A 26,156-nucleotide genomic window follows, 5' to 3' on the forward strand; every position below is an offset into this window, starting at 1 on the left:
CACCCCCAGATGAACTAAAGCAGATTTCCTCAATCCAGTGCCCTCAAGATGTGTTGAGCTGCCAATTTCCATAAACCCCTACCATCATCAAGGTTGAAATCTAATACATTTGGGAGCCCTCAGCTTGGAAAAGAGAGAACTGAGCTAATAGCACCAGCATTTCAATCCAATTTACTCCTGGATTGCTGGAGCCATTCTACTATATATGGGCACCCAGTGTCTGGGGAGAACCTACATCTCACTTGGCATGATGAAGAAGCTAGTCTTGGATGAGAAACCTTATCTCTAGTCTCTAGCTGGTCTGGCTGTTTGCACGGGTTTATGTTTTCACTGGGTGATATACTATATCAACATTTAATCCCTGTTAGGTATATTATATCACCTAGCAAGTGCCAAGTGAGAAATAGATAATCCCTGTCCTCTCCCATCTGCATCTGAAGCAAGCTCCAAAGATTTCAGTTTGACTTCCTCTAAGGAAAGAGCTATGGCACAGCCTTCCCCATCTAGGTGAGTGGGACTACAATTCACATCATTCTCAGCCAGTGACCAAGGATAATAGGAGTTACAGCACAACACATTGAGAAGGCATATAAGAAGCTGCCGTACAAGCAGTCATATAGCCTAATTGGCTACAACCAAAAAGTTTTGGTTTGCAGCTCTTCTCCATGACTCAGTGGACATGCTCTCCACCACCTATCTGCGAACACTGATTTTGCCCTCCCTGTTGCCAGTCTCATTTGCCTCAGTTCTAGATTGAAGCCAGAGGCTGGTGTCCTCATTTGCCTCTCTGGGAAGGCTGTCCTCCCCTCTGCTTCCCCACATTGCAGCTGGTGGGAAAACCATCTGCCAATCCCAGCAATGCCATTATTGGTGCTGGTGCTGGTGTATAGCTGGGGCTTAACTATCGTATCTGTCAGAACTTGTCCCTCCTTGGGTGCCACTTCTCCCACTCTGGAGATCAGTTGCCAAGGTCAAGAGAGACAGCAGGCAAAGGAAGGAAAGAGATCCTTTACCAACCAGGCTTCTGCACTGATCCTCAGCTTGAAGATCTAGACGAGTCCAATACTGTAGATCAGGGTTCCTCATCCTTGGCAACTCTAAGCTGTGCAGACTTCAACTTCCGGAATTCTGGGAGTTGAAGTCCGCAGAGCCTAGAGTTGCCAAAGTTGAGGAACCCTGCTGTAGATGACAACCTGAATAAGCTGACAGATCTGGGACAGGGGTTGTGTGAGTTATCGTTCTCTCTCCCTTTCACTGCTTCTTCGCAGTGCAACATGTCCGTTTTTGTTTGAGCTCCTTTTGAACATGGGTTTATTTCTCTCATGGAATACAGTAAATCTGTGTTCCAAAGCAGCTCCCCCCAACAGCCAACAGCAAACATGTGTGCAGGGGGTTGCTTTACCATACAGTCCCTCACCTGTCCACTGACAGGTGCCATGGGACTGGGTTGTACCATGAAGTGGCAGAAAAAGAGCGCTCTCTCTCTCTCTCTCCTTCTTGTCCACTTCACCTACACAAAGAACTGGAAATAGGCTTGGCAATGGCAAGGATACGTGCAGGCTCTCCTGTTGCCCAGTCTGAATGGTCCTAGGGGATGCTGTGCTGGGACCAGAGAGGAAGGTGGTCAGGAGGTGCTGGGCTGATCTTACCACCTTGGGAGTCAACTGACTTCACCACGGACAAATGGCTGAATGGCTGGTGAGACGTCTCAGGTTGAACCCACTTGTGTAGGCATCCACAGCTAGTCACAGTGACGCCAAAGTGGCGGGACATGCATTGTGACATCACAGTGCAAGCTCCATCCTTTCTAAGTTGTGTTACAACATTGCACACCAATAAATATGTAAGAAGTGGCGGTGGCAATACATGTTTCATCACTTGCCCTCCTCCCTTCACCATGAACACCTACACACTCCCAGTGTAACTGCAGCTTATTGAATGCTTGGGGGGGGGGGGGGAGAAGAGCCCACTTTAACAAAAGAACAGCTAAGGACAACTTGAAACTGCCCAGGGGTTGGGGACAGGATGAATGCAACATTGCGATAGATAAAACAGATTGTTGGGGCATGTCCCTGCCATAATTAAGAGGAAGTGGAGAACAACCTTCAGGGATTAGCCTCAGCCATTGCTACTTAGTCTCAGAAAGACGAAGTGACACTAGATTTAAAGGAATAGACTTCTGATGAAGGAGTCTGTAAAAACCTACTGAATTGAGAAGGCCCTCACCAGTTGATTTGAATAATAGGGGGTTGGACAATCAAAATACCACAGACTTACTCGGGGACCAAACGACCTGATGATTTCCAGCTATTTTGGACTCCAATTCCCCTCAGCCTCAAGCAAGATGGAAAACGAGCTGCAGTCCTGAATACCTGGGCTAATTAAAGCCATTGAAAAGTGAGATTTGGGTTAGCAGCAGCTCTTTGGCAGATGAGAACGTAAATGGGGCATTGGACCCTCCACTGCAGTAGAGACTGTGGGCAGGAGGGAAGGCTGCCAGAAGAATGGCTGGTCCAAAACTTAGGATCAGCTGTTCAGTCCAGCACAAGACATCCCAGCCAGGGAAGCTCATAAATCAAGTAGAAGAGTGATAAATAACTTGTTGCTTGTCTGATCCTAGCAGCTGCATGTAAATTGAGAATCAGGGAGAGGGAAGAAGGGGGCCTATCACAAAAGTCTCGTTCATCTCCTCCAGATTGAGTGTGTGAGCCTAAAACTAAACATGGCTAAACACTTTGCTTTGTTAATGAGATTAACAGAAGAGATTTCATAAGAAGGAAGTTAAGCAGATCACTGGAGGGGGGGGGGAGTCCCCAAACTTATAATGCCTGTGAGGTTAGAGGAAGCTTGCCAGAACATTTTTAAAAAGAGAGCCCCGTTGGGTAAAACGGAGCATTCTTCCAGAGTATTTTACCTCACTTCCAACAGTGGACAGCCAGGAGCCCATAAAGAAGTGAGCAACTGGTTGGGTTTTTTGGGATAGCAGGGATCACAGAATGGGTGGGGTCACAGGGTCCCTATGGGCAAGGCTGGGCTTTGGAGGGAATTTGGGGAGCTTTGTTTAGTTTTGAGCTTACACTGCAGGGCTGATTACAGTTTCCACGTATTTCTTCCCATAAAATGATGGGAAACGGTGCAGCTTGTTTTCAGGCATCGTGATTGGACTGGGCATCCTATGACTTTATGCCTGCAAAAAGAGGCTCAGGAGCTGCATGTGGGCCTGGGACCACAAGTTGGCACAGACCTTCCTTTTGCACCTGGTATTTAAAGGTATACTACCGCTGTAAATGAAGGTTCCCTTTAGCTATAGTGACTAATCCTCTAGGAGTATTTGGGTTACTCTTTCCAACCTAAAGCCAATTTATGGCGTAAGGTATCAGCTTCCCTTAGCTTGTCCCGGATAACCTTCCAGTCATGCTTCTGAGCTGGGTCCACAAGCACCCCCACCCATGATTCTCCTGACTATAGATTACCCAACTCCCACCAGTGTTCAGGGTTTGCATCACAGGATAGGCATTTGGCTAACCTGTGGTTTGCGTGCCTGGGGACAGCCCTGGGATGACCCCAGACGCCAGAAGCAGGAGGGAGACGCACGGGGACGGGAAAGCCGCTGCCAGATGCTCGGCGCTGGCCGAAGCACTATCCCCGCGGCCCCAGATCCCCTTCCCAGCAAGGGAAGCAGCGACGGGTTGGGGCTTTTTGGAGCAAGGGAAGGAAACCTCAGGATGGGGGAGCAGGACAGAGCGAGAGGATCAGGACTTTACCCCGGGCATAGAGGTTGGAGAAGTCGGTCTCGGTCCTCTGGAAACGGGCTTCCTTCTCGCTGTTCTCGCAAGCCAGCAGGTTCCGGGAGCTCTGCCGCTCCTTGAGCGCGCTCACCAGCCGGCTCTTGTCTTCCAGGCTGTTGTTCCTTTGCAGGAAGCCTGCAGGGTTACGACAAGGAGGACAGGTCAGCGGAGACGCCTCGGCCGCGCTTCCCATGGTCGGCCCGAGCCAGCTGCCGCACCCCTGGAAGGGGCACCTGAGCCGCTCCCTCGCGCGCCGCGCTCTACCCTGCGGGCCTCTCCCTCCCCACTGCCGAGCACGTAGGTGTACAGGGGGAGAGAAGGGGGAGGAAGGGGAGGAGGGGGAGCTCGAAAAGCCTCGGCTGCAGAAAGGCGATCAGGTGGGGGCAGGGGGGCGGAGGATCGCCCCCCTCCTTCTCGCCCTTGGGTCGGGGCCTATTCATCTTCGGTCACTAAAAGGGAGATTCAGGACGAGGCAGGATGGCATTTCGCCCCACAGAATGAAATGGGGGCTTCCTGGCAGTTTTCAGGGAGGGGCAGCAGTAAGAGCAAACGGTTTGGGAAGCTAAGGAAGACGCGTCCTCCAGCCCCTCCCGGGAGGATCCCTAACGCAGCCCGGTTCTGAGGGACGCAGGGCGCAACAGTATGCACAGGGTGGGAAGCTTCCTCCAGATGTCGTTGAACTACAATTCCAGAAGCCCATCCAGCCTGCCAAAAGTGAGGAATATTGGATTTGTAGTTCAGTAGCATCCGGGGAGCCACCGGTTGCTCATCCCTCTTTCAAAGAAAATGCAAAGTGTCCCTCTACACACCTGGTGTCTTATGGATGTTTCTTGTGAAGTCAACACCTCTGTGTTTGAAGGACCTAATCCCAACCATCAGGCTGCAGCCTCGGTCGCCGAATATATAAGACTACTGCTATTTATACTCTGTCCTATAATAATGATTAATCATAATCACACGCACGTTAAGCCGAACTGAATACCGTGCCCAGGCTGGAAACACAGAAAAGCACACGGAAAAAATATGCCAGCTTCGAGGTAAGGCAGACATTCAAAAAAGGCTTTTTAAAACTAAAATCAAAGAGTAAACCGTGAAGGGCCACCCAAGACGGGAAGGTCGTGACAGAGAGGTCAGACTAAATGCGATCCCTGGGGAAGGTAATGGCAACCCACCCCAGTATTCTTGCCGTGAAAACTAAATGGATCAGTACAACCAGAGATATGTCGGTATACCATCGGAAGGTGAGACCCCCAGGTCGGAAGATGGTCAAAATGCTACTGGGGAGGAACAGAGGATGAGCTCAACTAGCCCCAGACGTGATGACGCAGCTAGCTCAAAGCCGAAAGGACGGCTAGCGGCCGACGGTGCTGGTGGTGAACGGCGAATCCGATGTTCTAAGGATCAACACACCATTGGAACCTGGAATGTAAGATCTATGAGCCAGGGCAAATTGGATGTGGTTATTGGTGAGATGTCAAGATTAAAGATAGACATTCTGGGCGTCAGTGAACTGAAATGGACTGGAATGGGCCACTTCACATCAAATGACCACCAGATCTACTACTGTGGACAAGAGGACCACAGAAGAAATGGAGTAGCCTTCATAATTAATAGTAAAGTGGCTAAAGCAGTGCTTGGATACAACCCAAAAAACGACAGAATGATCTCAATTCGAATTCAGGGCAAGCCATCTAACATCACAGTGATCCAAATATACGCCCCAACCACAGATGCTGAAGAAGCTGAAGTAGAGCAGTTCTATGAGGATCTGCAGCACCTACTGGACAACACGCCTAAAAGAGATGTTATTTTCATCACAGGAGACTGGAATGCTAAGGTGGGCAGTCAAATGACACCTCGAATTACAGGTAAGTATGGCCTGGGAAAACAAAATGAAGCAGGACATAGGCTGATAGAATTTTGCCAAGACAATTCACTCTGCATAACAAACACTCTCTTCCAACAACCTAAGAGACGGCTTTATACATGGACTTCACCAGATGGACAACACCGAAATCAGATTGACTACATCCTTTGCAGCCAAAGGTGGCGGACATCTGTACAGTCGGTAAAAACAAGGCCTGGAGCTGACTGTAGTTCAGATCACGAACTTCTTCTTGCACAATTTAGGATCAGACTCAAGAGATTAGGGAAGACCCACAGATCAGCTAGATATGAGCTCACTAATATTCCTAAGGAATATGCAGTGGAGGTGAAGAATAGATTTAAGGGACTGGACTTAGTAGATAGGGTCCCGGAAGAACTCTGGACAGAAGTTGGCAGCATTGTCCAGGAGGCAGCAACAAAATACATCCCAAAGAAAGAGAAAACCAAGAAGGCAAAATGGCTGTCTGCTGAGACACTAGAAGTAGCCCAAGAAAGAAGGAAAGCAAAAGGCAACAGTGATAGGGGGAGATATGCCCAATTAAATGCAAAATTCCAGAGGTTAGCCAGAAGAGATAAGGAATTATTTTTAAACAAGCAATGCGCGGAAGTGGAAGAAGACAATAGAACAGGAAGGACAAGAGACCTCTTCCAGAAAATTAGAAACATTGGAGGTAAATTCCAGGCAAAAATGGGTATGATCAAAAACAAAGATGGCAAGGACCTAACAGAAGAAGAAGAGATCAAGAAAAGGTGGCAAGAATATACAGAAGACCTGTATAGGAAGGATAACAATATCGGGGATAGCTTTGACGGTGTGGTCAGTGAGCTAGAGCCAGACATCCTGAAGAGTGAGGTTGAGTGGGCCTTAAGAAGCATTGCTAATAACAAGGCAACAGGAGACGACGGCATCCCAGCTGAACTGTTCAAAATCTTGCAAGATGATGCTGTCAAGGTAATGCATGCTATATGCCAGCAAATTTGGAAAACACAAGAATGGCCATCAGACTGGAAAAAATCAACTTATATCCCCATACCAAAAAAGGGAAACACTAAAGAATGTTCAAACTATCGAACAGTGGCACTCATTTCACATGCCAGTAAGGTAATGCTCAAGATCCTGCAAGGTAGACTTCAGCAATTCATGGAGCGAGAATTGCCAGATGTACAAGCTGGGTTTAGAAAAGGCAGAGGAACTAGAGACCAAATTGCCAATATCCGCTGGATAATGGAAAAAGCCAGGGAGTTTCAGAAAAACATCTATTTCTGTTTTATTGACTATTCTAAAGCCTTTGACTGTGTGGACCATAACAAATTGTGGCAAGTTCTTAGTGGTATGGGGATACCAAGTCATCTTGTCTGCCTCCTGAAGAATCTGTATAACGACCAAGTAGCAACAGTAAGAACAGATCACGGAACAACAGACTGGTTTACGATTGGGAAAGGAGTACGGCAGGGCTGTATCCTCTCACCCTACCTATTCAACTTGTATGCAGAACACATCATGCGACAAGCTGGCCTTGAGGAATCCAAGGCTGGAGTTAAAATCTCTGGAAGAAACATTAACAATCTCAGATATGCAGATGATACCACTTTGATGGCTGAAAGCGAAGAGGAACTGAGGAGCCTTATGATGAAGGTGAAAGAAGAAAGTGCAAAAGCTGGTTTGCAGCTAAACCTCAAAAAAACCAAGATTATGGCAACCAGCTTGATTGATAACTGGCAAATAGAGGGAGAAAATGTAGAAGCAGTGAAAGACTTTGTATTCCTAGGTGCAAAGATTACTGCAGATGCTGACTGCAGTCAGGAAATCAGAAGACGCTTAATCCTTGGAAGAAGAGCAATGACAAATCTCGATAAAATAGTTAAGAGCAGAGACATCACGCTGACAACAAAGGCCCGCATAGTTAAAGCAATGGTGTTCCCCGTAGTAACATATGGCTGCGAGAGCTGGACCATAAGGAAGGCTGAGCGAAGGAAGATCGATGCTTTTGAACTGTGGTGTTGGAGGAAAATTCTGAGAGTGCCTTGGACTGCACGAAGATCAAACCAGTCCATCCTCCAGGAAATAAAGCCAGACTGCTCACTTGAGGGAATGATATTAAAGGCAAAACTGAAATACTTTGGCCACATAATGAGAAGACAGGACACCCTGGAGAAGATGCTGATGCTGGGGAGAGTGGAGGGCAAAAGGAAGAGGGGCCGACCAAGGGCAAGGTGGATGGATGATATTCTAGAGGTGACGGACTCGTCCCTGAGGGAGCTGGGGGTGTTGACGACCGACAGGAAGCTCTGGCGTGGGCTGGTCCATGAAGTCACGAAGAGTCGGAAGCGACTAAACGAATAAACAACAACAACAATTCTCTTGGCACGTTTGTTTTCTATCCTTGATCGTCCACCTCACCTCGGGGAAGCCCCCGGAGAAAGACAGCTGGAAAAGATCTTCTGAGCCGATCAAAGATAGGTGCAGCCTATACCTGAAAACCCAAAGTATCATAGAATTGTAGAGTTGGAAGGTACCACAAGGCTATCTAGTCCAACCCACTGCAACGTGCAAGAAAACCAATTAAACCATACATGAGAGTTAGTCGTCCAGGCTCTTCTTAAAACCCCCAACAGATGGAGGTCTGTTATCCGTATCTAGGCTGTTCCCCTGTTGGACAGAGTCAGGAAGTTTTTTTCCTTGCGTGATTTCCCCGGGACCAGCTCTAGCCATGTAGGTCCGGCAGAGGGAAGAGCCGAAGTCGGGCAATGCGTTTATTAGGGCTGCCCGACCCGTCAGTGCTACGGAGCTCCCAGAAGTCTTTAAAGAATTGCATGACAGCACGAAGTGAACGTTTGCACACTTTTTGGCGTCACCTCGACTTTTTCTCGCAAGGCCATCGATGGGGTTCATTCATTTTCTTTCGTGAGAAGTAGGTGCCCCATTACCACAACGGTGAAGGTGAAGGCATCCACTCACCAACTCAGTCTGGACGTTCTTATTTTTCCAAGCCGGGACGGACTAGGAAGGTCGAAAGCAAGCGGGACCAACTAGTCAGCCTCTTAACGGTCTTCGTGTCCTTTTTAAAAAAGAGGTTGGTGATACGGGGAGCCTCCCAGCGGTTAATCGGAGGACCGAGATTAGGGTTTCCTTCTGAACAAAGCCACCTACCGCCTTGCTGAGACGGACGTTTTCCGCAGAGAAGGGCATTTATTAGCATGGGGAGTCTCATGGGACCCAACTTGAGAGAGGGAGGAAGGAAGAAAAGGAAAAGGAAAAGTGAGGGCGTGGACTCTTTAGTCGCTCTTTGGAAATTAATTCGCTAACAGTTCTTAGGGCTCCAATCCTACGCCTTTTTGTGTGTGTGTGTGGTTGTCCCTGGACTAATCCCTGGAGTTTTCTTGGCAAGGTTTTTCAGAAGTGGTTTTCCATTGCCTCCTTCCCAGGGATGAGAGAGAATGACTGGCTCAAGGTCACCCAGATGGCATGCCTAAGGCACAATTAGAACTCAGGTCTCCCGGTTTCCGGCCTGGTGCCTTAACCACTACACCAAACTGGCTCTCGCATTCTTATCCAGGAGTAAATCTCGTTGATTTCAGCTGGTTTCAACGCAGTGTATCTGTCTCCACAAAAGTCCCACTGAGTTGAATAGGGCTGAGTTCGCCATCCTAAGACGGCAGCCATAGCAATGGGTTACAGGAGGGGTGGGCAACTTTAAGCCGTAGAGTCATCTTCCCTCTCCCATCCCGGAAAATCAATGGTGGTAGTTTTAAGGAAGGAAATGCGCAAAATCAGTTGCTGCGATGTGGAACTGTGCCGGAAGCATCCACTGACGCAACCAAGGAGCTCCCGAAGAGAGAAGTCTCTGCTTTTCTTGGGATAACTTCTCCAACCTGGCGCCCCTCGGATGTGTTGAGTCTTCAGAGCCACAAGTCCTAGCCAGTGGGGTCTTTGGCTAGGAACTGCAATGCCGACACAGCCGTGAAAGGCTGTTTTAGGTTTGGAAAAGAGATTTGCTAGACAGGATGTCTCTCTTTAGTTACTACGGAAGACGTCGACAACAACAACAACTTGGAAGATACTTTAAAGCATTTGAAATTGCGGGGGGGTTGGGGGACGGAGCCTTTGAAATGCGAAATTAAGCCAGCTCCTGGAGATGGAGTTACCTCCGACTGGGATGCGAAGTAATTCGCCCAAGTTGGAAGAAATGGAGTGGGGGTGGCATCCATTAGCTCAGTGCAGTCCTCGGAAGCAACTCGCCGCTGAACTGGGGGCGGGGGCGCTGGGGCTTTGTTCTGTGCAGACGGGACCGCTTTGGCACCCCAGTCCTGCCCTTACTAGCATCGCAGCTGGAGGGGCGCGGGAAATAGGCGCCGAGGTCTCGGCTTCGGGGCAAACGGAAGGGCTGCGCGTAGCCTTGGCAAGGCACGCCTCCCTTCGGTCTCTTCGGCTCCGAGCTCCAGCCGGGGGAGCTGCCTTGGACCCTTTCCCCGGGCTCACGTAGCGCCGGCGCCCCGAAGCACCCAAGGGAGAGGGAGACGCACCTGCCTCGCTCCCTTCCCCACCGCGAAACTTTCGCCAGGGAAGCGAAGGGCAGGAGAGGCGCCGTCCCTGGAAGAAGCGAGCGAGTCGGCACCAAGTTCGGCTGCCCGCAGCAGCGCACCTCCTCCTCTGAATCCGGCTTTTTTTCTTTTTTCCCCATGCTGATGCTAGGAAGGTCGTGGTTTTTCTACCTGCTGGGAGAGCCGTGCCGGCAGCATTTCGGCCATTATCCAGTTTTCTTGGAAAATAGGTTCAGGTTAATAAGTCACTTTGAGCAAAATGCTCAGGAGCTGCGGGAGCTTTGCTTACCTGAAACACCGGCCCGTCCTCGAGGTAGTAAGGACACCTAGTTCGGTTCTTGCCTATTTGAGTGATTCTGCCACCATTCAAACAACGTTTTTGCTCTACAACAATTTGTAAGGTGGGCCAGGTTGGGAGAGAGTCGCGAAGTTTCTCAGTCACTGGTCCAAAGTTCCCCAGGTACGTTTCACAGTTGATGAAGCCTGAGGTTCCTCAGTCTTTGGTGGGTAAACCTGGGACAAAACAGGCCAAATTCTCCCAACTGTGGGGTTCAGTCATGCCAGGCTATAATTTTATAGACTGGCTTTAGCCTGCCTCAGTATGGAAGCCAGCCAACTACAGCTGACTCATGAACCACCGTTTAAGAAAGGCCAGTGAGGTTTAGTGGTTAAGGTGCCGAGATGAAGTGAAGTGAGACCACCCTGTATGCCATCCTGAACTTCTAAATAAAAGGTAGAATATCAATCCTACACAATAAAATAAAAAATTGGATTAGTGTAATCTGTGAAATCAGTCAGTGGCTGAGCTCAGACTGTAAGTTTGATGAAAATAAAGTTTGCTTGCTTGGAGTTTAGTGTGGTCTCTGAACTTAGCCAGCTCTGACTTATTCAGTAAAACATGGTTAAGAAACCTTGGTTTAGCATGTTGAGTTAACACAGCCATTGAATAAGGAGGCTGAACTGGAGCATTTCCATTTTATTATTGCACTAAGCTCTAAAAACAAAGTTTAGCTTATCACTTCCTAAAAGATGCACAATCACAGACACTATTGTTCAGAATATCAACACACAGCCACCTGCGATAGAAATTCAACCAAACATGTGTGTCTGTATGCCAGGCCAGAGACTATCCTGTTTTGGGATCAGAACAGACCTTCATTAAATGTGAAAGAAAAGCTAAGCAGATCTCTTGAAGCAAAATCTCCACAAATGATGTTAGAAGAAAATATGAATTGAACTATAATTAAACTTTTAAACTTGTTTAAAGGATCAACTTATGAGTCTGGCTGTTGCCAACCTGCTATTCTCCAGGTCTCGGGGACTGCAAATCCCATTGGCTTTAGCCAAGAAGGCCTGTGGTCATGGCTACTGGGATTAATGTCAAGGGAAACAGCAAACAGTCCAGCCCAGAGTTAAGCAGGTCTGCACTGAATATTAGAAAGCAAATTACCTTCACTCTTGCTGGCTCTCCCTCGTCAGCAAACCAGCATCTGGCAGCACAAGGCTAACCTTGCCGGGGCTCAGAAGTTAAGCAAGTTGGGCCTGGTTATTACTTGGATGGGAGACCACTAGGAAAACCCAGACCTGTAGACAAGGCATGAATATCAAAAACATCCCAGAAGGCAGCAGTGGGAAACCACTTCAGCACTGTGGTCAAGAATACTATAGGGATGTGTCCATGAGATTGAACTTGACTTGAAAGAGATTTTATCGTTTTTTATCTTCTAGGAATGTTAGATATGCAAGTGACCAAAGTTTGAGGCTACTTAGTTTGGGCTTTCTACCTTGCTTGGCCAGACTAATTGATAACCATCACTAAACTATCTGGTAATTAGTTCCTTCCTTCAGTGCATCCAGAAACTAGGATAAACACAGATTTTAAAAGAGAAGTTAATTAAAACAAACCTAGTAATTTTACCTGCAGCCAATTAGAGCTGCCCTCTATTCCTTGCTTAAAGGTGAACCTAGTTACTCTTGTTCTAAACACTAAACTAGGCTTCTGTGAAGATGATGTATCAGGAAATCTTCAGCTAATACATTAACCAAGTGGTTGCATCTTCATGAGGTTAATGTAATAAGTACAGATTAGGCAATTACTTTACAATAGATTGTCTATCCCCTCTCCTTGAGGGTAATGAGATTTGATTTGTGTCTGTAAAGCATTTTTTTAAAAAAGGAAACCAATTTTATTCAAGGCAGGTTTTAAAGGCCTTGGGGCCAAGAGGGAAATCATATTAACTATTGAGAAGCATATTTATAAAATGGCAACTGCTCTCTATGTATAATTTGAGGGGGAGGGGAGAAATTCTATGTGTATAACTCACTCATTTTAGACTCAAAGACTGAACCTTATAAATTAAAAAGGGGGAGAAAACTGTCCAGGGTTGAAAAGGAGGTTTTCAATTTGAAATACAAGACCATGCTCCTTTTGGATTAGAGGATGGGATTGCTAAGACGTCTGGAGCAGGATATAGGAAAGGAAGAGGGATTCCTGGCTCCATTGTGATGGTACACAGATCTCTTCACTTAGAGACATTCTGGGGCAGTCTTCAAGACCCTTATCTTCAAACTGTGATCCTTTGTACACTTACTAAAAAGTAAGTCTTCCTAAAATCAATGGAATGAATTTCTGAGTGACCATCCTCAACCATATTCAGACAATATTTTTATTAGGTCAGCTGGTTTACAAAAGAATTGCAAGCTTTTAAGTTTCCAAGATCTCTTGGGAAAAAAGTGAGAAGGGAGGGTGGTAATATCAAGGTTGCATCTGAACCAAGTTAGAGTCTTAGATGGATTGCTGGGAGAATCTGCAAATAAGTAATTTGGGTCTCTTAGATGGTTTCACACAAAATGCTAAGTCCAAAACCCAGATTTTTAAAATACCGCTGTTGCATTCATGTATCAGAACGAACAAACAGACCATATATGGCTTAAATGATTCACTGAAAATGTTAGGTATGGATAGTGACTGGTTCTCAAACCATGCTAAACCATAAACTACTCAGTCCTATTTTCACTAGAAAATAGAGTATTATGCAAATCTAATTATAATGTATACAGTTTTCTGCTGTTTTCCTTATTAATAATCTAGAACACTCGTTCTTTGCCTTACTTTGCGGCTAGGATTTTACCAAAGATCAATCACTCAGCAAGGGTAATGCCAAGACTCAGTTCTGAATACTGTATATCAAAAACATATAATTTTTGAGCAGATGCAAAATATTTTCCCTTCATCACCACTATATAATAATAGAATATCCCAAACGCCAATGATACAACTTTAGAACAAAAGCCTTGATTTCTAATCAAGCTTCTGACAGATTAGGTCAGGCCCTCTCATTTTAGAAATTAAGCTTCCATTCTGAGGAACCTGATAAGAGAACTTCTTTCTACCACGATCCCAAACATATTTACTTGTTCAATTGCTTTTTCTAAGTAGGTTTGAGTATACGTTGCATCATTTCACCTTGATTTTTTGCAGCAGACCTGAGGCCGATCACATTCTAACAGGGAACTTAAAATGCCACAGTTACAAAAGCTCAGGGAGCTATCGGAAGCCTGAATGTCCTTTTCTTTGAAAACTTGTATAGAATTTTGGGACATCCTCTAAAGCCTCATTGGATAAAGCCTATGTTACCTAAGGGAGAGCATAGCCAATTAGGAAAGCTATGCAAATGATCTACACTTGATTACTTTCTAATTGGCCAGACATGGATTTTAAAATATCAGTCCAGTTCATTTGTTGACTACAAATCAAGCAACTATTTTCTGACTTCTGGCTCCTTGGATGGAGATATAAATGCAAAAATAAAATAAAATGGAAAAGTGCAACATTTATTTGGCTATGTTAATAAGTATGCTTGGGGAATGAGCACCAGAGGCATCGGAGCATAAATTACAAGTCAACTCTGGTTCATCTCAAGCAAAAAGAGCCTTTCCTAGTCACTGACACATTTGAACAGAAATCAAAATGGACATTATTTTTCCTGATGTGAAAAAAAAAATTGCCTAGCAGGGAGATTGGTTCTCTGTCTTCCTGGGAAGAACGAAGAAGGGCCAAACAGAAAGCTGAAGTATCTGAACGCGATTCAGAAAGAATCAGAGTTGTGGACTGTGTGTTATAATACTGTTCACATCAGAAAAGGAAAATTAAATAGTTACGCTACATCATGCTGATAATTACCTGCTCTCTTCTATTTAATCACTCCAGGGAAACTATCCAGTTAGTACAAATTTAAACCTTCTTAATTCAGGTTATTTGTATTTTGAATTCCCCCCTTTTTATATTACTTTAAACAATCCCAAAGATATCTGAGTAGTACGAGATTTGTTTTTAAGGGGGAGAATAGCTTTGATTAAGTTTGATTATGATGCTTCAAGTGATTTAAGCCTCCGCTGAACCACAGAGCTCAGAGTCTTTGTTTGCTGTTACCCAGCTAAAATACTGCTTGGTCTACTGGGGATGATACATGAGAGAGGAAATAATTTGCTTGCCCCTTATTTGGAGGGAACAGCATAAGTGCTAACTATGCTTTCTTTATGCATATATTTCATATATAAGTAAATTCAGCGTATCTATTTCCTCCATAAAAATTCAGATAGGCTTGACAGTATTTAGTTATTCAGTTTGTTCAGAAAAGAACATTGGATTATTCACAGCAACGTTTACTTCCAGCAGAATGTCAATTCTATACATCGCTACTCAGAAGGCATCCCGCTGAATTCAATCCCAGCTCAGCGAACAATTTTGCATCCAAAGTGCCTTGCAGCCTCGCATCCCTCAGGGGGCCTATATCCATGCCTTGCTTAGGAGACCTAGAAGGCTGAAATCCACTGGAAATCCACTGAGATCAAGCGGACTTGCCGGGCTAGAATTCCCCCCGTCATTTTCCAAGGGCCGCAACTGGGGGGTGGGGGGGAGGTAAGTGGGGCATGTGCCCCGGGCGCCGCGCTGGTGGGGAGCCAAAATGAGCGCTGGTGGGGTGCCAAAATGAGTGCTGGGGGGGCGCCAAAATGGGCGCGGAATCCATGTTTGCCCTGGGTGACACAGACCCTAGTTGCGGCCCTGCATTTTCCAGACGTCTCTCCGTCTCGTTTTCTGAGTCGTGCTATAGAACAATAATCTGTCAAGCTTCTAGTTCTCAAGACAGTTACTATTCATATAATATATCGCTTGGTCGGAAAATACCTTGAAAACATAGCCCCAAAGCTGAAAAAGCAAGGCTAATATTCCAGTTAAGTAAGTTCGTTAGAGGTTTCATCCTATACTAGCTTTAAACACGATGAAGTTCAGAGATAGAAAAAATGTCGGCCAATCATTGCAGTAAATAAATCAACAAAATAAATAAATAAATAAATACGCTAAGTACTGAGGCGAGCCAGTTTGGTGTAGTGGTTAAGGCACCAGGATAGAAACCGGGAGACCGAGAGTTCTAGTCCTTAGGCACAAAGCCAGCTGGGTGACCCTGGGCCAGTCACTCTCTCTCAGCCCTAGGAAGCAGGCAAGGGCAAACCGCTTTCGAAATCTTGCCAAGAAAACTGCAGGGACTGGTCCAGGCAATCTCCGGGAACCGGACACGATTGAACGAATTAAAAAACAAAACAAAAGCACTGACACAGGTTTCTGAACAGGATAGCACCTATCTTTCCCCCTCCCACCAAACAGGAAACCAAACAGGAAAAGAAAGGGAACAAAAGAAAACGGGGTTGAGTATTTCTTGAACTAAAACGGTTCCTCCCTGCGGTTTGTTTTTTTTTTGTAGCCTGGCCTGCGTTTTTTTCCTTTACCGACGTAATCCAGTTCTAGCCACCTTCAGAACTGGAGCGTGATTTGGGCAAAGCCGGAGACCAAGAGTGCAGTCCCCGGACGTCAACGTCTTTCCTCGTGAAAGCAGCCCGGCCCTCTGCTTGCCTCGAGACGCCGTCCCCGTCGTCGTGCTGGGGGGCTCTCAGGCCCACCAATGGGCTGGAAAGGCGCGCTCCTTCGGTTCTGACTGGAGCGATTTGGGAGGGGGGCCAACAGCAGCAAACCCTCTTAAAAATCATCCACCCCCGCATCTAAGCTGTCTGGGGTTTAGGTGGCCTTGCTCGGAGCCGGTGGGCATCTTCCAACGCCCCTTTCCAAAGCCCTGAGGAACCCACCGTCTTCCGCGCCGGTTGGCGTCGCCTTCCGCTCTTGTTCCCGCAAGCAAATCCACTCACGAGTTACCGGGGGCCGCCCATAGATCTGGTGGTGAAACAGGAGCGGGCGCCCTAGTTTAATCTTTAAAACCCGGCTTTCGTTGTGGTGAGAACTCGCCAAACATTTTCTGCCGGGGAGGGACGCCCAGCTTTTCCGCAGCAAGCGGCCAACACGGCCCCGCCTCGCTCCGAGAGTCCTCTGGGGCACCTTCAAGGAGAGTCCCCCAGATCGCTCCCGAGAGGCGTCGTCCGCATTCGGCTGGAAAGGCAGTCATCCCTCATCCCTCAGACGATTCGGACACCCGGCTGTTGAGACGGGTCTAATCCAGATGGAAAGAAGCCCTTGGTGCCACCGCTGCCGTCGCCTCGACGACGGCTGCATTCCTTCATCCAGGTTCCTCTCTTCCCAAGCAGGCGTGTCAGCGTGAGCCAACCTTCTCCGCTCGGAGAAGGGGCTGCTCCTTTTAGAAACCCGCGTAGTGTAGCAACCCGGATCAGTGGGAACAGCTGGATTAAAATAAGGGAGGAAGGCAGGGGGTGGGGCAGCCATCTAGCACCCTCCAGCCATTGAAGGGACTGGCAGGCAAACAGCCCCTCAAGTCTACCCGGGGCTATTTGTGACAGACAAAGAGGCTGAACTGCACCAAGGCCCCGCTGATCGGTGGCTCCCGGTTCCAAAGCCGCTCCGTGGGTTTCTTCGCCCTCTTTCTAGCCTACCGAACTAATTAGGAGCGGGACCTTGATGGCCGTGCCCGCGCTTAGGAGTCTTAAACCTCTTGGTTTGCCAAGAAACAAATACAACGGCCCCTTCAGTTCCAAACTAGCAGACAAATTTATGTAAGTATCCAGATGAGAACCCGCGCCTAGTTCGTGAGACTGGCCCCACAGAATGCAGCAAGGCTTAATCCTGAGCTGATGCCGGGAGGGGACGCTCAGGCGATTACTTCACATTTTTAAATGAAGAAAACTGGGGTCGCTCCCTCTGGCCTCCCCTCCTTTGTGCTGGCAGGAAGAAGGCGTTAGAGCGAGACCCAGGCAGAGGCAGACACCTGGTAACCCTCCCCGGAATCCCCTGCTGTAGCGGGTGCAATCTGACCGTATCCATATATTCCGCTCCCCTTCCCGCCTTCCTTCCGGGCGGCCGGAACGCCGCGTGGCTGCCAGCTCCTATCTCCAGGCGCAGCAGCCTGACGAATGGCTCTTTAATCAGGCCCTCGTTAATCTTCCTCCCTCAGGAGATCTGTATTTTCTGGGCCGGTAAGGCTGGAAACACTTCAGACAGTGCGCTGCGCCGGAGCGGCTCCTTTCCCAGGCCCTTCCAGCCCCCTCCGCCTCTGCCACACGCCCGCTTCCCGCCTTACGGGTGGCCATCGGAGGCTTCCTTGTGGGGACCGGACCTTGTGAGCTGCGATGAATAACAGGCAGCGGGGCCGGGAATGCCTCCTCGAAAAACCCACTCCTGTAAACCCAAACCAGCAGGGAGGCGTACTCGCACACCTCAGACGCGCACACACCCCTTTCTCCCTACAACCTAGTCGCACACCTGTCTCTTCCGGCCCTTCTCTCTACCTCGACACGCTTCTCATCTCTGCAGCACGTAGGCACCCCCCGCATCCCTGACCTCCGGCCACCCAGGCAAACCTCCCCTCGCGACCGGTGCAACGTCTCCTCTCCCTGAAAACGCCATTGTTTTCTAGCTTTCTGGCTGGTAGTGAAGCCCGCTTGCACCACCAGCAAGATAATCTGCCCGATACAGGAAAATCGCCAGGCAGGCCCTTCGGCCGGCCGCTGAGCTGCCAGTCGCCTCCACATTTTTGCTCGCTTTGAACAGTAGGTGGCGCAAGACTCTACATCACAGCACCCGATTCCGACCCGGGAGGACAAGCAAATGGGATTCTCTCTCCTATCCCTCCCCTCGCTTCTCTTCTAGAAGGAAGGTGAGTCGAGCTGGCGGCTGCCTTGTTAAACTTCTCCGTGGGAGGAGGAAGGAGGAGCACCTCTTGGCGGTTTCATTCCGCCTCTGCCTTATCTCAAGATAAAAGAGGTAGCCTACTTTCTCTGCCAGCCAACCTAGTTTCTTCAGTCCTTCCGGAAGAAAGCTTGTTTTCATGAAAGATAACAACTTCGCGATTATAGACTCGAGATAACGCACAAGGGAGGAAGAGGTGTGTCTAGTTGTGTGTGTGTGTGTGTGTGTGTGTAAGAGACAGACGGAAGAGAAATGTGAACTTCCTCCCCCCCCCACTTTTTTTTTTCACTTACCGCATATCTTGAGCCCGATTTTCTTCGTGCAGCCATGAGCTACACCACACCAGGTATCATAGGCTAAAGGGAACAGAGATAAAAGATTTACCTCTTACAGAAACGAATGGATACCTCACATCCTACGTTGCAATCCCTACCTGTCAGGTTAGCAAATCTGTCACAAAACCAACACATAACTGAATATTTAGCAAAGCTCCAGTAGACCATCTACTAGGTGTGGAAAAAAAAGTCTCACGGCTCAGGCTGGAAGTTTTGGTTGCTTTTTTTTCCGGTGGAGTACCGACATAGTGGATACATAGTGGCTTTGACCTACGAATCTAATCTATCTCTGCCTCTGCCTCCCTGCCCACCGCGAATTATCAAGACTTGAATCATCCATAAATGGAGCACTAGTAGCTTTTCACACGATGTCCTGGGACTGAGGCTATGTGAGGCACCAGAGCTTGGCGGGACTTGTGTGGGAGAGCAGCTGTCTTTTCTGGTTTATTTCTTTCATAACAACGCTTTAAGCTCCTCCAGATCGCCAGACGATAAGAACGCTCCAGTTATAGATGTGTGTGCTCATGAAAAAGAATACCAGCCCCCCCCGGGGGGGAAGGGGGGCATCAACATTTTTGTCTGCATCTCTCTACACAGGCATTGTTCTTCCACTCAGTTCTCCAGTTCAGTGTAACTGGGAAGTTTGCAAAAGCTGGCCCAAAAGAATTGTTCGACCTGTTCTCACAACAGGCCCAAGCATGACTAAAATGTTCGTTCTATAATTGCAGCATCCTCACAACAGAAAAAAGCGATGTGTTCTGTTTTACAGCCCTTCACTCCAATCATTCCTCAAATCCCGAATTTGTCTTAAGGCAAGATCAGAGCGATTGCATCCTTTTCTTTCCAGAGAGCCTTGAGAGCGATACTGGAATCACGACGGAGGGGGCGGGGATGGGAGGCTAGATTGACAGACGTGTGTGGACAAGCGGGAGTCCGGTGACTTGAAGGCTCATTGGCAAAATAGGTCCTATCAGGAAGAAACAGGCAGCTGGGAGAGATCCGATCTCCTAATAATTTACTGGCAGGCTTCCATGAAAGTGGCAGCTTAAAATAAACTAGCATGAAATGGGGTCATGGAAGAGTTCAAGAATTAATTGGGTGAACAATAGTATTTGACTAGATGATCAGACTTGCATGACTAGGTTGCAGCCGACTGACGAGTCAGGGTGGCACATTAAAAGGCCTCTCACGTCCGCTTGGTCCCCTTTTTCGAGACACCTCCTTTCATTCAGCCCGCCCTCTTCGCCCCCTCCCACCGCCCTTCTTCCTCTGCCTCTCTCCAGGCGGTTGAAGCGCGCGTTGCGCTGTCCACTCCCGGAGGTGCTGAAAGCTAGGGAGGAGGTGATAACCTTCAATCGGCCCACTTCCTTGTTCTTTTTAAAGGCAATCACGACTTCGTCAGGGATAGGCCACCCACAATCAGCAAGTCTAGCTTCTCCAGTAGAAAAATTAAGACTTTTTCTACTGGGAACGGATGCCTCCTCCTGCAGAACCTTCAAATTTTCAGTACTTTGCAGGGCACAGATACTGGTCTGGGATAAGAAATGAAGGAAAAATGACAAGAGAATGACAAGCAAACAAATGACCAAATTGGATTAAAGAAAGGAATATGCGAAGAACCCACAACTGGCATAAGAAAAGAATGATCACTGATTGCCTTGGAAACTCCATCAGATTAAGAGAGTGTCCAATAAATTAAGAAAAATATGAAAAGGCTCTTTAATAACAAGGCTACAGTCCCTGCTAAACTCAGTGAGATATCCTCAGTGAGATATTACGTCCACTAAACCTATTTGGCAGAGGGCTTTCAGGTGAGTATTTGTGTGATATGGACCACAAACCAGGATCCTAAAAGGAGGAGGATGGTGTGAAGGCAGATCAGAAGGGACAGTACTATTTTATTACACCACTTAAGATTTGAAGAGAGGCCCAGATAAGTCTTAGGTGACATTGGGAAGTTTTCCCAAAATAAATTTGAGGCAAGACCCATTTAAAACATCACTGCAAAGTCCTCATGGAAGAATACTGAATACTTTTGACATTTGTAGCTCAATCATAACCTACCTTAGTCTTGAAGGACTTCACACATTTTAATCTGAGAGTAGTTACCAAATGACACTAGTGGCTCATACTTCCATGTAAGTCTGATAGGTTCCATAATCTCAAAACAGCCTTTAAGAAGACAGCCCAAGGACCAAGAGGCTCCTTCTCCTTATTGCTTCTCAGAAACGGACAGAAAGAGGCGGGACTCTGGGGTGAAGGTCCTGTGCTTTGGCTCCACCCGCCCTCTGCCTTCGGTCCCCGCTTTTGCTTCCAAGGCCGAGAAGCTTTTCTTGTTCTTTGGATCGCCTCTAGGGGCAGCACTGGATGGGCAAAGAAAAAGACCCGCCTGTTGCAGCCTTCTCCAACCTGGTGCCCGCCAGATGCATTGGACTCCAACACCAGGATTGCCAGACTGGGAACTGAACTTTAAAACATTGAGGAAGCACCACCTTTGGGCAGACTAGCCCAGACAATTGACGGCTTGTGAAAAAAGAGTGTGGCTAGAAGAGTGAGTTTCTTCTCCTGAAAACTGGAGAGAGGGTGGAGAAATAGAGAGGGAAAAAGAAGGGTGAGGGGAAAAAGCCAGGCCGAAGGGAAGCAGGAAGAAACCAAAACCGAACCGGACAGCTGGGGGATACAGCAGAGACGACACGATAGGCAAACGGGGATTGCCATGCAGAGAGACGTGAATGGGTGAAAGGACCGTCAAGGACCACAGAGAGTAAGCAGACAACGGTGGAGGTTGCCTCGGGTAAAAGAAGAGAGTGGAGTGGCCGAGAAGGACACCGAGAGGGCGAAGGAGGGGGGGAACCAAAGGGAAGCGAGGGCAGAAGAATGGCAGGCGGCGAAAACAGCTCTGACAGAACCTTAAAACAGCCTCGCCCCCCGCCCGAGGCAGCGAGACAGGAGAGGTGGAGCACGTCAAGGAGAGGGGGGCAAAAATTAATCGTCCCCTCCCGCTCCCACACACGCGCAGCACCTCCATGCGCCCCCCCACCCGACCTCGGAGGCAGGAGAGGGAGCGCCCGCGAGCCGTCGGGAAACAATAGGAAATGGCCGCGGGAGCGCGGGAAGGAATCGCGCGCCCGGCGCAATTGCCAGCCGGGGCGCCTGACAAGAGGGCGCATTCCTTTAAATGGCGGGAAGGCGGCGGAGAGTCTTACCGAGGGGAACACGCGAGCACACCTCCCTTCTTCCTTTTGTTAAGCCCAGAAGGAGAGCCAAGGAGGCTCTGGAAAGCAATGCACAATATGAGCAAGCCATCCCTAACTCCGCGTGTCTTGAGGCTGCTCTGGGGGGAGCTGGGCAGCATTACAGCCGGGGGAGAAAAGACAGAAAAGGCTTGTACACCATAAAGGAACGATTTTTGCTTGGTTTCCCCCCATCGCCCCCCCTACCCCCGTCGTTTCCTCGCAGTTGCCGGCTATTCACAGAGATGTCTGGGCGTTCATGCTTCATAACCCCGGGAGCCCTTCCAGGGCAAATGCCATTCCCTGCTCGGCGGGGCTCGCCGGGCTCCGATTCCTTCCCTTTCTAGCACCCTCCCCCTCGCTTTGTCTCTGGCGATTATGTCAACCAGCCTGATATTCCACCTCGGCTTCTTCTGCGGGAACTGGAACTCCTGCCTGCCTGCCTGCCTGCCACCTGCAGCACCACCCGCTTCCCACTGGCACCTCCCGACCTCCCTGCCAATTCGGGAGCTCTTCCGCGGGGCTGCCCTGACCTGTATCGCCGGGCGCCCTCAGGAAGGGCTGCTGAAGCGGAAGAAACGGCAAGGGACGCCTTGGGACCGGAGACGCCCACAAAGGGCCAAGAGCTTTTGCACGACCTCCCGCCCTTTCCTCTCTAGCATCAAGTCAATGGCGGGGTGGGGGGGGGTGCTGAGGCGAGAGGTTCCACCTTCCCGTCGCCTTTCGTTAGGAACAGCATCAGGTTTCTTTGTTTTCAAGCAGAAAGAAAACTACGCACTACCGCCCGCCCACCCCAGCCCGTTTTCGGCATCCTCTCGGTTTGAGCGGAGGGAGAGGAGGGGGATCCAAGAAGGCTTCCATGTTGGTCTTTTTGGGGAGCGGGGTTGTGCGTCTCGGCTGTTTTCCTTGGAGCCCCAGCTTTAAAGGAGGACGCATGCACGGCCGAGGTTTGCAAAACGAAAACCCGAGACCTACTTGTGGGTCGTAAATTAGTCGGATTGGGATCCTGAGCGGTGTTGGAGGAGGAGGGATCCGAGGTGGCCATGAGGTTGAGAGGCACAGCCCTTGGGTCCCTGGGCTCTTCCTTCGGTCTTTCTCCGAGTCCCGCAAAAAGGACGGGCTGCAAGGGAAGAGAAAGGCGGATTTAGAAACCTGTTCCTCGGAGGAACCTGGATCTTCGTCTCCCTCTCCCCCTTTCTTCGGGGGGCGGGGGGCGATCAAGAAGTGAGTCTGCAGCCAACAATAAGCAATTAAACTCCTCGGGAAGTAGCTGTTGTCGGAGGAGGGGTGGGGATGGTGCGCCTGTGCATGTGTGCAGAGAGAAGCCTGCACAAAAGGAAGGTGTGGATACACACCTCCAGCAGGAAGAGGAGTCCTTACTCCCACTAAAGCCTTCCCGAAGACCGGCGGCGACCGCGCTGCTCTTGCTCTCAGACAAAGCGATTTGGAGGGAGAAATGGCTGGAGGTGACGACACCTAGTTGGATTTTAGAAGACAGCGCCGGCTGCTGAGCGCGGCGAGGGGGAAGCTGTCTGGACAGGGCTCCGGAGCCGAAAAAGCCATTCCTTTGGCTCCTGGCAGGGATGGGAAATAACTGGCGTGTCGCCGGCGGTGGAAGAGAAGGATGGATTCAGCTGACCGGAACGTCTAGGGCAGCTCTATTAACGGCCGATGAGGAGGGTAATTATGATTCACGCCAAATGGGAAACCAACTTCCAGTAAGCATGCTCAGAACCCACGCGCACGCACACACACACACACACACGGATTGTGATAGTCGGAAAGACCTACACTCTTAGGCACGCGATTTTTGCGGCAACGATACGTCCTTCCTTCCAATCTTATTCCATTTCAGATGAGATAATATAGAAAGCATTATCATTTGCTTAGTTGTGGAAAAGCAATGCGGAGAAAACAAACCGCTAAATCTACATATTCGGCCCGCACAGCAATTCGCAATTGCGAGCACCCACAAAGGCATTGGGGAGGCAAATAAAGGTGCGCCACAGAACGGGGATAACTACCCGCCCTTCGAGATCAATGCCCTTAAAATGGGCAAAATTTGGATTTGTAATTTCACAAATAAAATCCGATGTTCTGTTGAAGCCGCTCGTTCTTTCTGGTCTAGCTTTCCATTTTGCTCTGCGAAGATTTTTTTCATTCGATCTCCGGGTTCCAAGGTCCCTGGATGGAACGGGCGGATCAACCCATCGTTCTCCTTTTCTTCCTAAGGACGCCGCCGCCAGAGTTGTTTCGCCACATTAGTAAAGAAAAATCCAGGCTGGCAGCAAATGCACCAGGAATTTTATCTCGTTGGAAGCAACCTCTGTCAGCGCTGCATTTTTAAATACAAAAGTTTTGTTGAAACGCTCATTCTTGCAGGATGTAAAGACAGGTGGCTGGGATGGTTTTTTTATTCGACTACAGAATTAAGCACCCACGCACATTCCCGACCGCAAATCTTGAACTCCAGGAGCTGAGAAAGACGGGCTCCCTGAGCCAAGCTTGGAAGTGAAGTAACAGGTTATGATTAAAGCCATCCGCCTCCAAATATTTCCAAAATATCCTTTATTCAAATTGACTCAGAGGAAGACATAGAAACCGCGTTATTGAGAGAGAATTATCTCAAATCCCAAGTGAACAAGAAATCGGGGTGGGCGAAATAAAAGAAATACGAAAAACAAATAACAAATACTTACCAATGAGAGACAGAGGACACGAGAACAAACTCCCAGAGTCCAAAACGCATATGATCGAGAAATTCGAGGTTTAGAAGGACTTGGTCCTTATAAACTCCACCACAAACGACGTCGGAATATCAATGGCGCTGTGGAATTCAATTCGAGCTGACCTCCCCTCCCCGGCTCCAAAGTGCTTGGGCTTTGCTTTTTAAAAGCGAGAAGCCTCGACTGATTTGTTGCAGCGCTGACATAAGTCACAAGGATTCTTCCATCCTAGCGGGGGGGGGGGGGCGGGGGGAGGCGTGCGGGTGTTAACTGGGGCGGGGAGGGGGCGCAATCACGCGCGCTATCAGGCTAATGTGATTGACTTGCAGGTGTTCTGGCTTCCGAAAGGAGGACCGTAGGGTAGCGCACGTGACGGCTGTTTTGAACTCATTCGGAGCCAGATCACGGTTGGGGTTCATCCTGGAAATAACGGAGCGCTCCTTTATCGCGCATTTAGGAAAGTCGCTTCCCTCTTATTCAGGGTAAGCTTCCAGCCTCGTTCGCAGGAATTCAAGCCAGATTACATCTTTTCCAATACAAACATTTGTAGAGGGAGCGTTGTCGTTTCCTGGTCATCGGTTTTTATGGTAAGATCCGTTCTTCAAAAGACCCCTACGATCCTACTTTTGGGGTACTCCTTGTCTTTCTCGGATAGCAGTTTTAAGAGAGGCTGATTATAATACTGAAGAATCGTTTTAAGCGGAAAAGCTTCCTTTTCTGAAGGCGCTTCGAGGTTTTTTAAAGTCGGAAAATCGGATCCCAGTCGCCACTAAGTGGCGCCAACGAATAAAAAACGAGATCTTCTCCAGCTTCTGCTTCCAAAAATAGGACACCTAATCGTTTGGACTCGGCTTTAACCACACGCATTAAATTTGCATTTCTTAACTGCGCTTCCCCCCCCCCTTTTTTTTTCTTTGCCAAAGAGACAGGAAAAGATCTTACTGAATTTCAAAAACGCTATTCTGTGTTGCCAATATATGTTTTGTCAGCTTGGAGCTGATAATATCAGATTAATATGAATACTTCTCCAAGGGGGAAATGGAGGGCATTGTTACACCTATAAGGGAAGGAGGAAAGGAGAATTTGTGTTAGGAAAGGCTGAAGAAGAGAATCAGGCAGCACCCATTAAATATCAGTGTGTCCTTCCTGAAGGACTTACAGAAAATTAACTTACTGCCCTTGACAGAGAGTAGTAGGCAGTAATAGCTATCCACCAGAACGACCATTTTGCTCTGTGTAAGAAATGATCAAGCACGTGCTGCCCCATCCCCAACAGATACTACTTTTAAGAATGTTAAAAGGATTTGCCAGCTTACAAACCATTATTCCCTACTTGGGGGGGCGGGGGGGACAGTTTCAGGGCAACTTTAGTTCCCGGCTTGAATGACAAGAAAACAAGGCTACCAACGGTGTGATGCTCAGAGACAGATTTTGCATTAGCTCCCCAGTTAACCATTCGATTTCTTACCTTCTTTTTGTAAAATCGTTTTTTTTTT

The 26,156-nt window shown here is 48.4% G+C and overlaps 1 protein-coding gene across 1 annotated transcript in view; it reads right to left on the minus strand.

The window, feature by feature from the left end:
* The window catches only part of GAD1 (glutamate decarboxylase 1), a 54,409-nt gene extending 31,430 nt beyond the window's left edge, over positions 1–22,979 (minus strand). The window contains exons 1-3 of the mRNA XM_063318205.1: positions 22,910–22,979; positions 18,660–18,722; positions 3,765–3,923 (exon numbers count right to left, since the gene is read on the minus strand). Coding sequence (XP_063174275.1) covers positions 3,765–3,923; positions 18,660–18,722; positions 22,910–22,979 — 292 coding nt within the window. The remainder of the gene's footprint in view (positions 1–3,764; positions 3,924–18,659; positions 18,723–22,909) is intronic.
* Positions 22,980–26,156: the final 3,177 nt, after the last annotated feature.

Source organism: Candoia aspera, chromosome 1, assembly GCF_035149785.1.
Source record: "Candoia aspera isolate rCanAsp1 chromosome 1, rCanAsp1.hap2, whole genome shotgun sequence".
Classification (NCBI taxonomy): Eukaryota; Metazoa; Chordata; class Lepidosauria; order Squamata; family Boidae; genus Candoia; species Candoia aspera.